General features: G+C 40.0%; 1 protein-coding gene across 1 annotated transcript in view; it reads right to left on the bottom strand.

Moving 5' to 3' along the window:
* DNAI3 (dynein axonemal intermediate chain 3) overlaps positions 1-16,560 on the bottom strand; it is a 69,577-nt gene that overhangs the window by 46,710 nt on the left and 6,307 nt on the right. The window contains exons 2-8 of the mRNA XM_059376978.1: positions 14,574-14,669; positions 14,131-14,169; positions 8,816-8,997; positions 8,131-8,235; positions 7,409-7,558; positions 6,140-6,339; positions 2,684-2,800 (exon numbers count right to left, since the gene is read on the bottom strand). Of these exons, the coding sequence (XP_059232961.1) occupies positions 2,684-2,800; positions 6,140-6,339; positions 7,409-7,558; positions 8,131-8,235; positions 8,816-8,997; positions 14,131-14,169; positions 14,574-14,655 (875 nt within the window). The 5' untranslated portion in view covers positions 14,656-14,669. The remainder of the gene's footprint in view (positions 1-2,683; positions 2,801-6,139; positions 6,340-7,408; positions 7,559-8,130; positions 8,236-8,815; positions 8,998-14,130; positions 14,170-14,573; positions 14,670-16,560) is intronic.

Genomic DNA, 16,560 nt, shown 5'->3' with positions numbered 1-16,560 from the left:
CACCCTAACTTGGAGTTTGCTAAAAATGCAGTCGAAGACTCCACCCCAACCAGATGACTCAGAGTCTGTATGTTGATGAATCTCCAGGTGGTGTATATGTACGTTTGAATCCCCAGGAGGGCGAGCTTCCCAGCCCGGAGCTTCAAGCAGAAGCATTTGTTAGCATTCTCAAAATCTTGGGGGTTTTTTTGTTTGTTTGTTTCAGCCTAAATGAGAAAGAAATTCCCAAGAGACAAACTAAAAGCCAAGGTCTCTGATCTGATTTCCTGATTCTTCCCTCTCAGCCCGAACTGGGAACTGACTGACAAGGGAGAAGAGAAGACAGCACCTTCTCTCTGGTTTCCGGTTTCTTGATTTCCCTGCACTCCACTTTCTGAGGGTGATGAAGTGGAGGCTGGTAAAATTGTTGTCTGAGTTAGAGCCTGTAAGTACTCTTTTTTTTTTTTTAAATGTTTATTTATTATTTTAGAGAGAGAGAGAGATCATGGGAGAGTGGGTGTTGGGCAGACGAAGAAGGAGAAGGTCTCAAGCGACTCCCAGCTAAGCACGGAGCCTGACTGGCAGCTCAATCCCAGGACCCTGAGATCATGACCTGAGGTAAAATCAAGAGTCAGATGCTTAACCAACTGAGCCACCCAGATGCCCCAGTAAGTTTTTTTTTTTTTTTTTCTTAACCCAGAAACGAATGTTTCTTAGTTGCTTTGGCAGTGATGTATTTGTAGGTTTATCTATTCTTGACCGGTGCTATTATAATTCCTGTGCCAATTTTCCTCTTTTTTCTTATAGTTCTGGCTTCTCCTACCCACATCTCAGAGAGGGAATTATAAAGCTGTTTACTATTCCTCTCTATAAGCATGGCAACTGAAAGGGAAGAATAAAAACCCAGTTCTAAAGATAATACACCCTGTGGATAATTAAGAATTGGCTATAGGCCATCTATGGCTTTGAAGTGGATTGTGCCTAGACTTCTCATTCTTAATATTCTTAACAGGAAAATTTTTAAGGACTAAATTTTGATATAGGGAAACAGAAACCTTGGGCTCTCTTGTTTCTTATTGCCTCATAGGAAAAACTGTAGCATGCTTCCTATAAATGAGTGGCAAAGAGTTAATACTTTCTTTCTGTTTTTGTTGTTTAGTTTTGTAGCCAAGCAGAAACGCATTTAATTTTGTCACCAGACAAAAAAAATGAGGCTTGCTTCAAAGTCTGAAGTAAACTCACCTGATTTTCATTTCCCCTAATCAGACTGCAGAGTCCACAAAAATAGCAACCCCCTTCTTAAAACACTGAACCTCTGGCAATTTCTGGAGGTTTCATGGAATTCTGCCTTGTAGTGTGTCTCCTGCCCGTGCCATGAGATAGATATACAGTTTTTCTGCATGTTTAATATCTTCTCCAGAGACTAACTAGTACAGAAATCCTGGGAAGAGAGACTGTGTTCCTGCCTCTGGGTTTCTGGCTCTTTGTCAAAAGCCATTGTGTTCTCTCTGCCCTCCAGAGCTTTGATTCCATAGTCATTCCGGTGGCTGGCCCCAGGCAAGTTAGCTACAGAGAATGATGAGTCAGCAAGGAACATCCTGTTGAACAGCTGTCAGTCATCAGGCACTGATGGAACAACTATCTTTCTTTGTTGCATTTTGGGTTTTTTTTTTTTTTTTTTTTAAGATTTTATTTATTTTGAGAGAGAGAGAGCACGTGCGTGCACAGGAGCAGAAGGGAGGGACAGAGCGAGAGGGAGAAGCAGGCTGCCCGATGAGAAGGGAGCCTGATGTGGGACTGATCCCAGGATCCCAGGATCATTACCTGAGCTGAAGGCAGACGCCTAACCAACTGAGTCATGGCACCCTGTTCCACATTTTTATAAGCTTCATAAGAAGTCTTGACCCAGAGTAACATAACTATACGTATATAAAATATTTTACCTAGTTCAATGCACTCTCTTTGCATCACTGGTGAATTTTTAAACCAGATTCCCCCCAGACATAGGTAATAGTTTTGGAGAGTTGTTAGAATTTTCAGAATACTTAAAAGTCTCAAAGAATTAATGTTATTTTCTTAAAAATGAAAAAACTTCATATGGGCTACATATCAACTCGACCAACAAATTTTTAGTTTTGGGAAGAAAAGGAAACCAATTTACAGGGTACAACTGGCAGACCTGTGCACCACTGGCTTGCCTTCTCTGAATTCTGATGTCGCGACTTGAAGAGACCTTGTCAAGCTCTTCTTCGGTTTAGACACTCCAGGGTCCCAGTAACAGTGTGTGTGTGGCGGGGGGTGGAGGGGGTGTTTCTGAAAACACCTCTCTCTCAGATTCAGCAAGAGTGGCAGCAAGACAGGAATTAGGGGGAAGGAATAAGAGGTACAAAGGTACATCTGAATCCAATTCAGGTTATCATTTACAAAGATCATAATTATAATGAGGAAAACATCCTCATACACTCAAGTGTATACATCTCCCAGGTGAACACTGGTGTGGCCCTAGCTTAGGAGGTCTAGGAGTGTTGCCTGGCAACAGAAAGGAAAGATTGAGAATGTGTCACATGCTCATTCATGTCTGATAACTCTTCATACTCTCTAACTAGACACCATGGACTGAGTTCCTTTTTTAAGACCTATCACTATAGGTACACATACACATTTTATGTTTTATTTTTTAAAAAAATTAATATACAATTCTTACTTTATAGACGTATTGTTCAGAAAGTCACTCAAAGGCTTTGATTGTTCAAATGTCTCTTTTTCCTCCTCTGATAATTCTCTTGGATAATACTGCGTAGTGGCATTTTTGGGATATGTCCTAATACATTAAAAGAAAATGGAATACCGAAAATTAGATCAAAGGAAAGTAAAGGTTTCTTTCTGTGACAGTAATATTATTTTTTATTTAAATTCTATATATTCAATTTTTTTCTTTATCCCAGATAATTGATATTGACTGCCTTTTTAAAATACTTTGAATACTTATGTATTTGTTTCCAACATAATCAAGTTCTTATTTTTTTAATTTTTTATTTAAAAAAATTTTTTTTAGATTTTATTTATTTATTAGAGAGATGGAGAGATAACACAAGGAGGCAGAGCAGCAGGCAGAGGGAGAGGGAGAAGCAGGCTTCCTGCTGAGCAGGGAGCCGATGCGGGACTTGATCCCAGGACCGTAGGATCACAACACGAGCTGAAGGCACTTAACCAACTGAGCCACCCAGGCACCCCTTTAAATATTTTTAACTGATAGAAAAGTTGTTAAGAAGGACCTAAGGAACTCTCATACACTCTTCACCCAGATTCATCCGTTACTAACATTTTGCGACATTTGTTCATCATTCTCTCTCTTCATTTCATTAAATCAGTGTTTCTTAACCAGTGCAATCCTACCCCGCCCCCACACCCTGAGAACTTTTGACCACATCCAGAAATATTTTTGGTTGTCACAAATGGAATGTGCTACTGGCATGTAGTGAGTGGAATCCAAGGGATGCTGTTCAATACCTTCCAATGCACAGGATAGCCTCCCACAAAAAAGAATTATCCAGCCCAAAATGGATTAGAGTTGAGACTGAGAAACTCTGCTCTCTATATACAAAAATAAAAACAATTTACACTTCAGCAATGATGGCAACATTATCTCTGGGAGAAAGCTTTTTCCATCTAGTCTGCCCTCAGTGCTCACCTCCACCCTTGCACATCTCCTGTTGTGTTTGGGCAGTGAGAGTCTCACTCACTAGACTGGCTGAGCTCCTTGATCTCAGGGTATGGGGCTCTAGAAAGGTCATATGGCACAGTCATTAAGAGTGTGTACTCTGGTGACACCCTGCCTGGTTTTGAAGTCCCATTTTATCACTAACAAGCTTTGTGACCCCCCAAACTAATTAGTTAACCTCTCTGTGTCTGTTTATTCATCTCTAAATGAAATTCTCAAAGTACCTGTCTCATAGAGTCATTGTAAATTTAATACATTAATACAAACAAAGCTTTTAAAATAGTGCCTAGCATATTATAAGTGTTCAAAAAATATTAGGTTGTGTTTATTCTGTGTTGAACAAATGATAGTAAAATGTCTCTGTGAGAGGCAAATAATATATGTGTATATATACACTTAATGAAGAATAAAAAACAAGGAGTAAACAGAGTTTTATGTTTAATAAATAATTCATTCTTTTTTCCTCTAGCTAGCCCAGTATCAGTAACACGAAGCAGAGTGCTGGAAAGAATGTTGGTATTGGAACCAGAGAGACTGAGTTCAAATCATAGCTTCATCTCTTAATTTTTAGCACACATTAGTGTCCTCTAGGCAGGATTAAGTAAGAAATTACATGACACCTATGGGTTTCATCCAAGAGGCAACATGTCTAAGAGTTACTCCTATTTTTTCAATTTGAGCTGTTATGTTATTTTTCAGCAGATCTGTTTGTGATTGCTTCAATTTAAATTATGTTCTGAACATTGACTTTTCATTTTTAACCTGGTTTTGCCTCAGTTTCTTTATTTGTAAAATGGGGATAGTGCCTACCTCAGAGGGCAGTTGTGAGAATTGCTTGCTGTATGCCAAGGGCTTAGAAGAATGCCTAGTGTGTGGTAAGAATACTGAACATTTGCTTTCACTGTCAGTCCCCTTTGAACTTCATCTTTGATTTTATTTATTTTTTTTTCTTACTTCTGTCAAAATTGTATCTCGTAGCCTCTCTACCCCAGACTAGCTGCCCTTCCTGATTTCCTGTGCTTGTTAAGGAGTACCAGCATTCTCCCAGTCACCTAGATTTGAACCTTTTGTTTCATGTATTTTGTTTTCATCTTATGCGCCAAGACCTTCACTTACTTCTTTTTTCACTCCATCTATGTAGATACAACTGTCCTTAGTATGAGTCAGCATTCGTTGAGAGGCTACTAAATCTAGAGTCCTGGTTTGGGTTCCTGTTGTTGGAAGTTCCCTGTCCCTTTTCTGCATACCTCCCAAGTCTACCCTGGCTGACTCATTCTCTTCACTTTTCTGCACCCTGTCAGGAACACAGAAGTCATCTCTGGCTGACTTGGCTTAGAAATTTGTCTCAAAGTCTAAGTTTCTTTGGTACTAATGTCACTCTCAGGAGGTGAGAGAGGAATGACAATGACAAACACATATTAAGTAACATGAAGAGAAATGGAGTAAGGGGATAGATAGTAATGGGAGTTGTTGCTTTTATAGATGGCCCCTAACTTATGATGCTTCCATTTGTGATTTTTTAATTTCAGGATGGAGTGAAAGCAATATGCATTCAGGAGAAAATGCACTTTGAATTTTGGATTTGGAATTGTCTGGGCTAGTGATCTGCTGTACTATCCACTCTCGTGATTCTGGGCGGTGGCAGTGAGCCAGAGCTCCCAGACAGCCACGCGATCATGAGGGTGAACAAGCCATACACCAACAACCATTCTGTACACAACCATCCTGTTTTTCACTTTCAATACTTCATATATTATCTGAGATGTTCACCAATTTAATATAACATAAGTTTGTGTTATATGATGTGGCCTAACTGCAGGCTAATGTAAAAGGAGCAGCATGGGCAGAAGCAGGAAGATGAGGAGAAGCAGACATTCTGGAAGCTGGAAGCAGCCCATGGGGCTGGAGCACAAGAGCTTGTTCCAGAACAGGGTGCCAAGGCTGGAGGGGCAGGCCATGCCTTGTCATGGAAGGAGGAGGATCTAATGCCATCCTAGGACCCTGGATGTAGTGTGGAGCCAGAAAAGAGATTTAGGCAATGACCTAACATAATCTACTTTGATATGGGAGAATGATCACTTTGGTGGTGGAATAGAATGGTTAGGAGCCAAAGGTGAGAGACAACAGGAGCCTGCTCTGAGAGCAGGAGTGTGCTTCTAACAGCATCAGTTACTGTCCCACTTCACAGTGTTTACATTCTTATAGACTTGTCTATCCTGTTCCTATGGGGATTTTTTAACTTAATTAATTTTTTCCTATTGAGATTTTTAATTGAAATTTGTTGAGTATAATTAGATCTTCCTGGATTGCTCTGTGAAGATCTATGTCTTCATTGTCAATGCATTTCTATTTATTATAAAGATCTTTCAAAATAAGCATGGATGTTGCTAGATTTTACTGCATTGCCTTCAAATATATACACTCCCATCACATACTTACCATCTTGTTTGAGTACTTATGTCCTTGACTTTGGGGATTACTTGCATGCCAACATCTTTCTCAAGTTGTTTAAGGGTAAAATGATTATCTGGGTAGGCTGTACATTCAATATAGGCATCTTTTACACTGGAAGCATTTTGGTCACTGAACTTAATTGGCGCTCCAAACTCACTTCGTTTTCGAGAAATCATATATGTAATCTGCAACACATGTGAGCAGTGAAAGTAACAATCAAGTTCAGTAGACAGTACAGGTAGACAGCACTGGTGCTCGGCTTGGATCCTCTCAAATCTCTTTCTATACTGTTTGCCCCTCCAGCTCTGTGTGCTTTCCATTTTCAGGGCCACCCCCTACTGCTCTTCTACAGAGTACTATTCTAGCTACTGGGACCACTTTGGTACAAGATAAAAAGAATAGGAAGTGACCGGCACTCACTGGGGTTGGACTGGTAGAAAACACGTGTAAGCCCATCTCCTTTGCTTCTGTTTGGGACAACGCAGGTGTCATTTCTACTCCAGAGTTCCCCTAGGGGTTCAAGCTAAAGGTTTCCTCTACTGGCCTTTTGCCTGAGATCGCACCCTTGTAAGACTTCTGCTATGTCCCTGTCCTGCTGCTTTCCCTATTCTTCTATGGAGCACTTTCATAATAAATCACTCACATACAAATCTTCTTCTCAGCGGCTGCCCTGGGAATGCCACTGTGTCAGTTTCCTCTGGCTGATGTAACCAAGAGGCGCAGCCTTCGCGGCTTAAACCAATAGGATTTTATTTCAACTATTCTCATAGTTGTGGAGGCTGGAAGTCCGAGATCAAGGTGCTGAAGGGTGCTGTTCCTTTTAAAGGTTCTGAGGGAGAATCTGTTCCTTTCCTCTCTCCCAGCTCCCGGTGATAGCCGGCAATCCTTTCCTTCCCTAGCTTGTGGATACATCACTCCCATTTCTGCTTCCTTCTTCACAAGGTGTTCTCCCTGTGTCTCTGTGTCTTTGCATGGCCATCTTTTTATAAGGACACCAGTCATATTGGATTAGCAACCCTATTTCCTAATAAAATCACCTTCTAAGGTACTGAGTGTTAGGACTTCAGCATATCTCTTTTGAGGAATACAATTCTACCCTTAATACCCAAATACCCCAAACAATGACCATTCTTCTATCAAAGGAAAAACCACATCCCCATTGGCAAACATAGCAAACCTCACAGATCCCTCAGGAATCAGTGTTGTTGAGCATTAGAGAGGTGACACGCTGAAGATCATACCCAAGCCTCTGACCTGCTTTGTAGATTCCTTAACTGATTCTTCCTCAATTTCTTTCTCACTGCCCAAAGAAACCCATGGTTTAGAGATAGGTGGCTTGTAAACATATATATCTTCTGGAATATACTCTTTATATTCTTCCTGTTCTTCTGGTAATTCTGGGGCCTAGAGTAAAATAAACAGCACTTTCAAATATATGACCAAAAGTAGTTATAGCTGCATGTGAATATTTCACAATAAAATTTAGGTTTGTATAAATTAAACACTTCCTTATTTTCTTTATTCTTGGTTTAATTTTTCAATTAGGAGAAGGAAACTAAGCAAAAGAAAAAAAAAAACCATTTAATTTTCACAGCAGCTCTGGAAATAGATACTATTGGTGCAAACACTTTGCAGACAAGTGGTTCAGTAAACCCAAAGTCCTGGATATGGCAAAAGGAACACCAGGAATATGAGACAAAGAGTGGACAAGAGCAATGCTACTTCAGACTTAATGTTTCTGCTCTCATTGAGTCAGTAAAGGGCAAATAAGTAGAGTATCTGTTACTCTGAGGTGTTTGATTTAGGTCATCCTGCATTTACTGCTTACCTACTCTAAGCCCCAGGACCCGGGACCTACTCTAGGTCCCAGGGAAAGAGAGCTGAACAAAAATAATCAAAACCATGTGTAGTTGTCTCCCAGAGCTATTCTTTCCTTCCGACAATCAACAGGATGCAAGGACTTGGCATATGCTTACGTTTAAATAGTTTTCTTTGCCCTCTTCAGTTCCAATAAGATAAAAGTTATGTCCATATTTGAAGTCTTTGTCATAAACAACCAGAAGCTCATCTCCAGGATATGCCTGTAGGCATAGAATCAAAAGAGAAGGTCAGTGTTCATTCAGCTTATTCAGACACAGAATTGGTATTTTTCTAATCAGTCATAAAAGATAGCCATAGTGCTAATCTATGGCTCATAATCCCAGATTGTAAAATTACTCTATTAACAAGGCACTTAAAACTCAGTAGGTCTGGGGGAATTTACCATGCGATTTTATTTCTAATGGAAAAAAAAAAAAAAAAAAAAAGAAGCATTCCTTTTACTTCGTGTTGGTGCTCAGTAGCATGTTTGGAGACAAATCAGACCAAAATTATGAAGTAAAAAATCGAAGCGGTATAGGAAAATAAGAGTAGATTCCTACTCTAGCTGAAGCTGGGCAAAGATAAGTTTTCCTGGGTGTGAAGCAAGGATCAGTCACCGACCGGTGTTTGCTTTTCACAGAGGTTTATCAAGCAGGGTTCCCTAGGAAAGGTGGGCAAATTCCTTTGTTGGTGGGGGGCATGCCACAGATTTAAATTCAACAATCTCTCTATCTTTTGTTGTCATGTGCCAGAAACCTTTTGAGACAGGACTGAATAAATAAAGAGGGATGTTGTACTTACCTGGATAACTTTTTTGACTGGATAGAAGTCAGATACTGCAGCTCTGTTCTGAAAGTCTGCAAAAATATCTTCTTTTTTGATAAGTTTATAAGGTTGTTCATCTGTGACATCTTCGTCTATTCGGCATTTGAATATTTCCTGGGTCTGGGTAGTTAATACTAAAGGGTAAATTTCCGGATGACCTGGGGAAGGCAAAGTAGAATTTGGACATTAAATGTAACCGCTTAAAATATTAAGAGGAAACATGCAGTTGTTTGCTTTAAATAATTATCTTGGTTAAAATTTTAAAAGACTTTAAAAATCATTGTTCTTATTTTTAAATAAGTCTGTGCATTACAGAAAATGTCAAAAAAGATAAAAAGAAGAAAATAACAATTATCTGTAATACTACCTCTTAAGAGAGCCTCTATTCACAGTATGCTCTATTTCCTCTATTTCAAGCCATCTTCTCATTTTCTTACCCTTCTTATCACCATCAGCTTCCACGGTCCCAGTTTCAGCTCTGGATCTAACCCCAAAACTTCCTCCCCCAAGTCTCCCTCCCAGGGTCCCAGAGCCCACTCCACTCCCATCTTCTCCAGACCCTATAAACCTAGACGTCCTTCCCAGTGGAGAAGAACATGTGGCTTCTCAAAGTGGAATTTGGGGTTTATTTTTCTATAGAAATATTTTACCCCCCACCCTAGTGGCTCTATGACACAATCATTCAGGTAATTGAGGAGGGGGTTAATGGCTATATGCATAACGCTGATTATTTGTGGAAATATATTCCAAATCACAATCAGTTGGCATAATAAACATTTGGAATACAAGTTGTTCATGAATTAGGGACCAGCTTCCATTTTTCTCTCCTTGGGAGTTGGAAATGTGGGAGCTGGGATCCAAACTAAGGTCCCTGGCCTCTTACTACCACGCTATGCTTTCTCTCTAATGTGTGGTCACAGCAGAGCATGGGAGAGGGTCCTGCTCCTTCCACACATGTGGCCAGGGAGGTAACAGATCACACTTCATAGGAGCCAGTCAATGGCAGTTACTGACCTAGTAGCTGATAGAGCAGGAGCCACAGACAGACTCAAGGTCCACAGAACTCACTCCTCAGAATCTTACTGTGCCCGTGCCCTACAGACCAGAGTCCTCAATATACATCAATTGCTCTGCATTTTTAAAAACTAAATTTATTTATTTATTTATTTATGTAACAGAGAGAGTGGGAGAGCATAAGTACTAGCGAAAGAAGTGGCAGGCAGAGGAAGAGGAAGAAGCAGGCTCTCCACTGAGTAGGGAGCCTGATGTGGGGCTTGATCCCAGGACCCTGGGATCATGACCTGAGCTGAAAGCAGATGCCTAACCCACTGAGCCACCCAGGGGCCCCAACTGCCCTTGCATTTTGAAACAAACTAATTTAAATAACTCCCATGTGTTTCATCTGTACTTTTTTTTTTCCTTACATTTTGGTTGCTATTTCCTTTTTAAAAGCAGATATAATTGGCTAACAATAAACTGTATATATTTAAAGTGTACACTTTGATAAATATATCAAATGATGTATGATATACTTGATGATTTGATAAATCATCAAATGATGAAGCCATCACCACACCAAGGTAAGAACACACCCATAATCACCCAAAGGTTCCTCCTGTCCCTTCCTCCCTGCCTGCACCCCTAGGCAACCACTGATCTGCTTTCTATTACTATAGCTTAGTTCACTTTTTATGGAATATTTACAAATGCAGCTACACAGTATGTATTCTTTCTGTTTATCTTTTTTTACTTAGCATAATTATTCTGAGATTCATTCATGTTGTTGCATGTAACACCTGGTTCATTCCTTTACATTTCTGACTGGTATTCCATGACTTTGGGTGCCATATCTAGGAAAACTTTGCCTAATCCAAGATCACAAAAAATTTTTCCTATGTTTTCTTCCAGAAGTTTTATAATATTTGGTTTTATAATGAGGTCTATGATCCATTTTGAGTTAATTTTTATATATGTCGTGAAGTATGGGTTGAAGGTTTTTTGGGTTTTTGTTTTTTGGGGGTTTTTTGCATATAGATATACAATTGTTCCAGCATCATTTGTTGAAAAGACTGTCCTTTCTCCACTGAACTGCCTTTGCACTTTTTTGGAAATCTATTGACCATGTATATGTGAGCTTTGTGTTTCTGCATTCTCACTCATTGGTTTATGTCTTTATAGTATCTTTTAAAAATAGTAACAACAGGGGCGCCTGGGTGGCTCAGTGGGTTAAGCTGCTGCCTTCGGCTCGGGTCATGATCTCAGGGTCCTGGGATCGAGTCCCGCATCGGGCTTCTGCTTGGCAGGGAGCCTGCTTCCTCCTCTCTCTCTGCCTGCCTCTCTGCCTGCTTGTGATCTCTCTCTGTCAAATAAATAAATAAATAATCTTAAAAAAAATAGTAACAACAGTTAGCGTGAACTGTCTTTGTGACAGCTCCACGTAAGGAAGTGGGCATGTACTGTCTAATTTAACCTACAATAATCTCATGAGATAGCCATGCTACCTTTTTTTTTTTAATTTTTTTTAAGGTTTTATTTATTTTTTTCGACAGACAGAGATCACAAGTAGGCAGAGAGTCAGGCAGAGAGAGAGGAAGGGAAGCAGGCTTCCTGTCAAGCAGAGAGCCCGATGCAGGGCTCCATGTGGGGCTCCATGCAGAGCTCCATGTGGGACTCGATGTGGGGCTTGATCCCAGGACCCTGGGATCACTAACGGAGCCAAAGGCAGAGGCTTTAACCCCTGAGCCACTCAGGTGCCCCTATGCTACCTTGTTTTTCAGACAAGTAGTAGATGTTCAGGGAGGTGAAGTCATTTGTGACCACACCGTCATTAAGTGGCAGAATTATGAACTGAGCCAAGTCTAATTCCCAAACCTGTGCTACTAATCACTTGTGGTAAACAGAATAGAGCCTCCCTGAAAGTGTCCATGTCCTAATCCCTGAAACCTGCGAATTTAAGTTACCTTATATGACAAGATAGACTTGCAGATGTGATGAAATTAAGGAACTTCAGATGGAGAGATCATTGGGCTCCTGAGCAGGGCCCAAGATAACCACTATGATCCTTATAAGAGGAAAGCAGGAGGGTCAAAGTCAAGGAAGAAGATATGACAAAGAGGCAGAGGTCAAAGACAGAAAGATTAGAAAATGCTACACTGCTGGCCTTGAAAATAGAGGAAAGCACTGAAAGTCCATGAATGCAGAGAGCCTTTAGCTGAAAAAGGTAAGGAAGTGGATCCTCCTTTCAAAGCCTACAGATGGAACCAGTCCTATTAATATCTTGACTTTGACCCAGTGAAAGTAATGTCAGACTCCTGGTTTCCAAAATTGCAAGATAATAAGCTATTTAATTTTTAAACCATTTAATTTAATTTTTTTTTTTACTTTTTCTTTTGGTGATTTTGCCAGTCAAAATGGCTCCCAAGCATAGTGCTGAAGTGCCATCTAGTGTTCCTAATGCAAGAAGGCTGGGGTGTGACTTGGGAAAATTCGTGTCTTAGATAAGCATCATTTAGACATGCGTTATAGTGCATTTGGCCATGAGTTCAATGTTAATGAATTGATAATATATATTAAATAAGGTGTCTTTAAACAGAATTGCACATAAAACAAGTTTATGTATTGACTGGCTAATGAAAATGTGACTAGAGGCTCATAGGAACCTAACTCTGTATTTACCCTAGGAGCAATCCAGTGTTGCTAATCCAGTGTTAGCAGCAACTGCATAGAATTTCCAAGAAAAATAAGAATTGACTGTACTTTAATTTCAGAATTAGGATAAGTGCTATGTAGGCAATACAATGGTGCCAGGTGAAGGAGAGGTCAAGGAAGTCCTCTTGCAGAGGTGGGATTGGATCAGATCTAGATCTGAATGGTGAAAAGGAGATAGATGCATACATATCTGGGGGAAGATCTATTCAGGTATCAGGAGTAGCAAGAACAAAGGCCCTGAGGCAGGAATAACTTTGAGATACTGTCTGCTAAGCAAGGCCGGTGGGATCTAGATTGGGATGGGGGACTGAGGAGAGAGACAGAGAGAGACAAAGAGAGGGAGGCAGAGACAGGACTGCTATAATGGCAAAGTAAAGAGAGTTACTCATAAGAGAGTTTATGCGGGAAAGACACATGACCAGGTAAGTAGAAGCAGTGATACCAGTTGAGGGCCAAGGGACCAATCTGCATAGGAAATGTGGAGGTCTGGACTAAGGCTGCAGATGTGGACATAACATGAAGTGGATGGGATATATTTTAGAGGTGGGATGGTTTTATGGGAATAGGGAAGTGCTGAGGGGGAGAAAGGAATCAAAGACAACTTTAAGTTTTGGGTAAATTATTATTTACCCAAATAATTATACCCAAATAATTATAATATAATTATTACCCAAATTATTATTTACTGAATTATTTAATTCAGTAAATTATTTACTGTGCCCTCTTCTAGTGCCATTTACTGTCAGTCGACATCCTCCTGCCATCTCCACTACCCCTCTACCACCCTGGCCCAAGCCGCCACCTTCTCTTTCGTAGGTTCCTGCAGTAGCTTTTGGACTGGTTTCTGCTTCCGTCCCTGAAATTCACAGCTAGATAGCCAGGGTGACACTTTATAAGTCAGACCCCATCACTCTTCTGCTTAAATACCACTTGAGTAGCCTCCATCCTATATGACTCAAAGTCAGAGCCTTTATAACACAGCCTACAAGGCTTTTGGATCTTCTTCTTCCCCAACCCGCACTGTTTCCTCCCTGTCTCTAAACATGAAGGGCATCACCTAAGTCCAATCTAAGAGGAAAGTTTCAACAACAGCCAAAACAAAAGGTCCTAATGGAATAAGATTATTTAGCCTCTGAAAGCAGGAACAACATTAATTTGGTTGTCTAAGTTCTAGTTTATGTGTTTAAAAATTAGCCTCTTCAACTTGAAATACTTGAATCTTACCTTGAAGTACAGGCCAGAGTCTTAAAAATATTATTCTAATGAAAGTAATAACTAACAGACCTACACACTTTCTACTCTCTTCTGTAACCACACCATGTTAGATTTGTGAGAGACTGATCGGTTCAAGTCTATTTCTCAATTTGAAATTCTTTCTTCCACACTTATTTTTATTCTCTCCTTAAAATTTTTAATTACTTTAAAATTTTAATACTTTTTCAATTTATATTCTAAGTGACATAATATAATTTTAACCCATGTACATCCTCATCAATCACCTCAGTTTGTACTTTTGTTTGCTTATTGCATATTAAAATATTCTAAAACTGGGGTCATAAATTCTAAATTATATTTCCACTTACCCATGCTCTCCATATTTATAGGCTCTCTTTCTTCACTATCTAGAATATAAAAAAATGTCACATTTGCATTTTTGAATCAAATAAATATAATAGTTTATTATAGTCTTTTACCAAGCTTCAAAGCACAAACATAAATACACAATGAAGATTTAAACTATTTTATGAATGATTAAATAGAATTTGAAAAAATTATCTTTCTTCACAGAGTTATCTTTTAGTGATATATTTGCTATGGCATTCATTATATGACATTTAACAGGTATTCTAATGAAATGAATCAAGCATAGGAATAAATCTCTATATTTTAAATTCCATTTGTGGTTGACTTTACAACAGCAAAACTATGTCATTATTTGATACGTTAAACCTCAGTCATTTTGGCAGCAAATATATATACAAATACTAGATCCATAAAAATCCCATGAATGAAAAACCAATCCTACCAGGTAACATTTGTTTGGTTTTGGTCCGTTTTGATTTTCTTTGGCCGCCGGAGCTCTTTTGTTTTCTAGATTTTGGAGCCATGGTTCTGACTTAGGCTGCATAAAGAGATAATGTCATTAGTAAATTCTGTGTTATAGTTTCAAATAATAAGCATTATCATTCAGTAAAATAGAAGAATATGTTTTCTAAGCTTTGCCTTGGTGAAAGCAACATGTGTCTTCACAGACAGTCCTACTGATAAGATCTTGCCATGCTGGTGGAGGCTTTCAGCGGAAGCACACAGAAGCCACCTGTCAACCATCTTTCATCTTTTCCATCGGCCCTGCCGTGGAAACAGGGCAGAGGAAGGGGTTCCCCCGCCTCCTGCAGCTGCTCCCATCCCAGGGAGCTGCTGTCTGCGGCCCCGGGCCCAGCTCCCCAGCAGCTGCCCCAACAACAAAACAGGCTGGAAGTCCACAGGCAGGCACAGGCCCATAACATGCATATAGGTACAGAATTTTTAAAATTAACACAATTTAAGTAGTACTTGTGTTCTAGCATGTGTATGTGTAGCCACCATCTCCTTGCTTGTGCTGTGAGAGAGTGCTTCCAAAAGCGTTCTGTGGAATTCTTCATCAGCTTTGGCTGAGGTCATTTGCTAGCACATCGAGTCCTCAACATCTCCACGGTCACCGCTGTCTCATCTCGTTAGATTGTTAGGAGCGTGATTTCAGAGTCTGAGCAGGAAGGTTGAAAAATAGACTCTGCCTTTTACCAGCTGAGTGATCCTTGGCAAATTATATACCTTCTGGGTCTCAGCTTATTCATGCTTAAGGGGAATGATAATAATAAAACCTACCTCACGAGATGGTCGTGATGATTTAATGAAATAAACTTTGGGACGCCTGGATGGCTCAGTCGGTTAAGCATCTGCCTTCGGCTCAGGTCATGATCCCAGGGGTTTGGGATCGAGTCCTGAGAGTCCTGCATCGGGCTCCTTGCTCAGCAGAAAGCCTGTTTCTCCCTCTGCCTGCTGCCCCGCCCTGCTTGTCCTCACTTGTTCTCTCTCTCTTTGACAAATAAATAAAACCTTTAAAAAATTTAAAAAAAAAAAAGTTGTATCGCCCTCAACTCAGTCATGTCAGTCAGACTGGTGGCCTCATTTTTTTTTTTTTTAATATTTATTTATTTGAGAAAGAGAGCATGAAGCTAGGGACAGAGGGAAAGGGAGAGAGAATCTCGGGCAGACTGCACTGAGTGCTCAGCCCGACATGGGGCTCAGTCTCACCACCCAGAGATCACGACCTGAGCTGAAGCCAAGAGTCAGATGCTCAACTAGCTGTGCCATGCAGGCACCCCTGGTTGCTTCATTTTAACAAACCAATATAGATTGAAAATTATTTTGTAGTCCACAGTCAGAATATCCTATCTTTCATTTTATGCCTCATTCCTTGATTACTAAATCTAGACCAAAGCGTGGGAGGGGAGGGAGGGTGTTTGTGATTTACATCTTTTACTTCACATTGTTTGCATGTATTTTTTCAAAATGTAATAATGTAGCTCACGTTTGTTGAGTGTTTGCTATGTGCCAGGCACAGTCTTAAGTACTTCACATGTATTTTTTTATTTAATTTGAGCCACCCTTTTAGATAAGCATTTTATGAATCCTTTTATCTTCATCCCCACTTTATAAGGTGCCAACAGAGGCCAGGGCGATCACAAAGTGTGAGCTGTAAAGCCCACCCAGTCTGGCCCCAATGCCCACACTTTTAATCTTTGTACCAGACCGTCCCTTAGCTTTCAGTGGCAACTGGTCACTGTGTTTCATTACAAATGAAATTATTTAAAATCAGTGGCTTTACCTAAAAGTTGTGATTTTATGATTTAATTAGCATTTTAAGATTCTGACAACTTGGGAATTTCTACTTCTCAAGTATCTAGCAGTAAATGGCTCTGACCCAACTTTCCAGCCTGTCAAGTATCCTCCAGCCCTCTTCTCAGCCTCAG

This window comes from Mustela nigripes, chromosome 14 (genome assembly GCF_022355385.1).
Source record: "Mustela nigripes isolate SB6536 chromosome 14, MUSNIG.SB6536, whole genome shotgun sequence".
NCBI lineage: Eukaryota > Metazoa > Chordata > Mammalia > Carnivora > Mustelidae > Mustela > Mustela nigripes.
The sequence above is the reverse complement of the archived record's forward strand: the minus strand, read 5'-3'. Positions and strand labels throughout refer to the sequence as shown.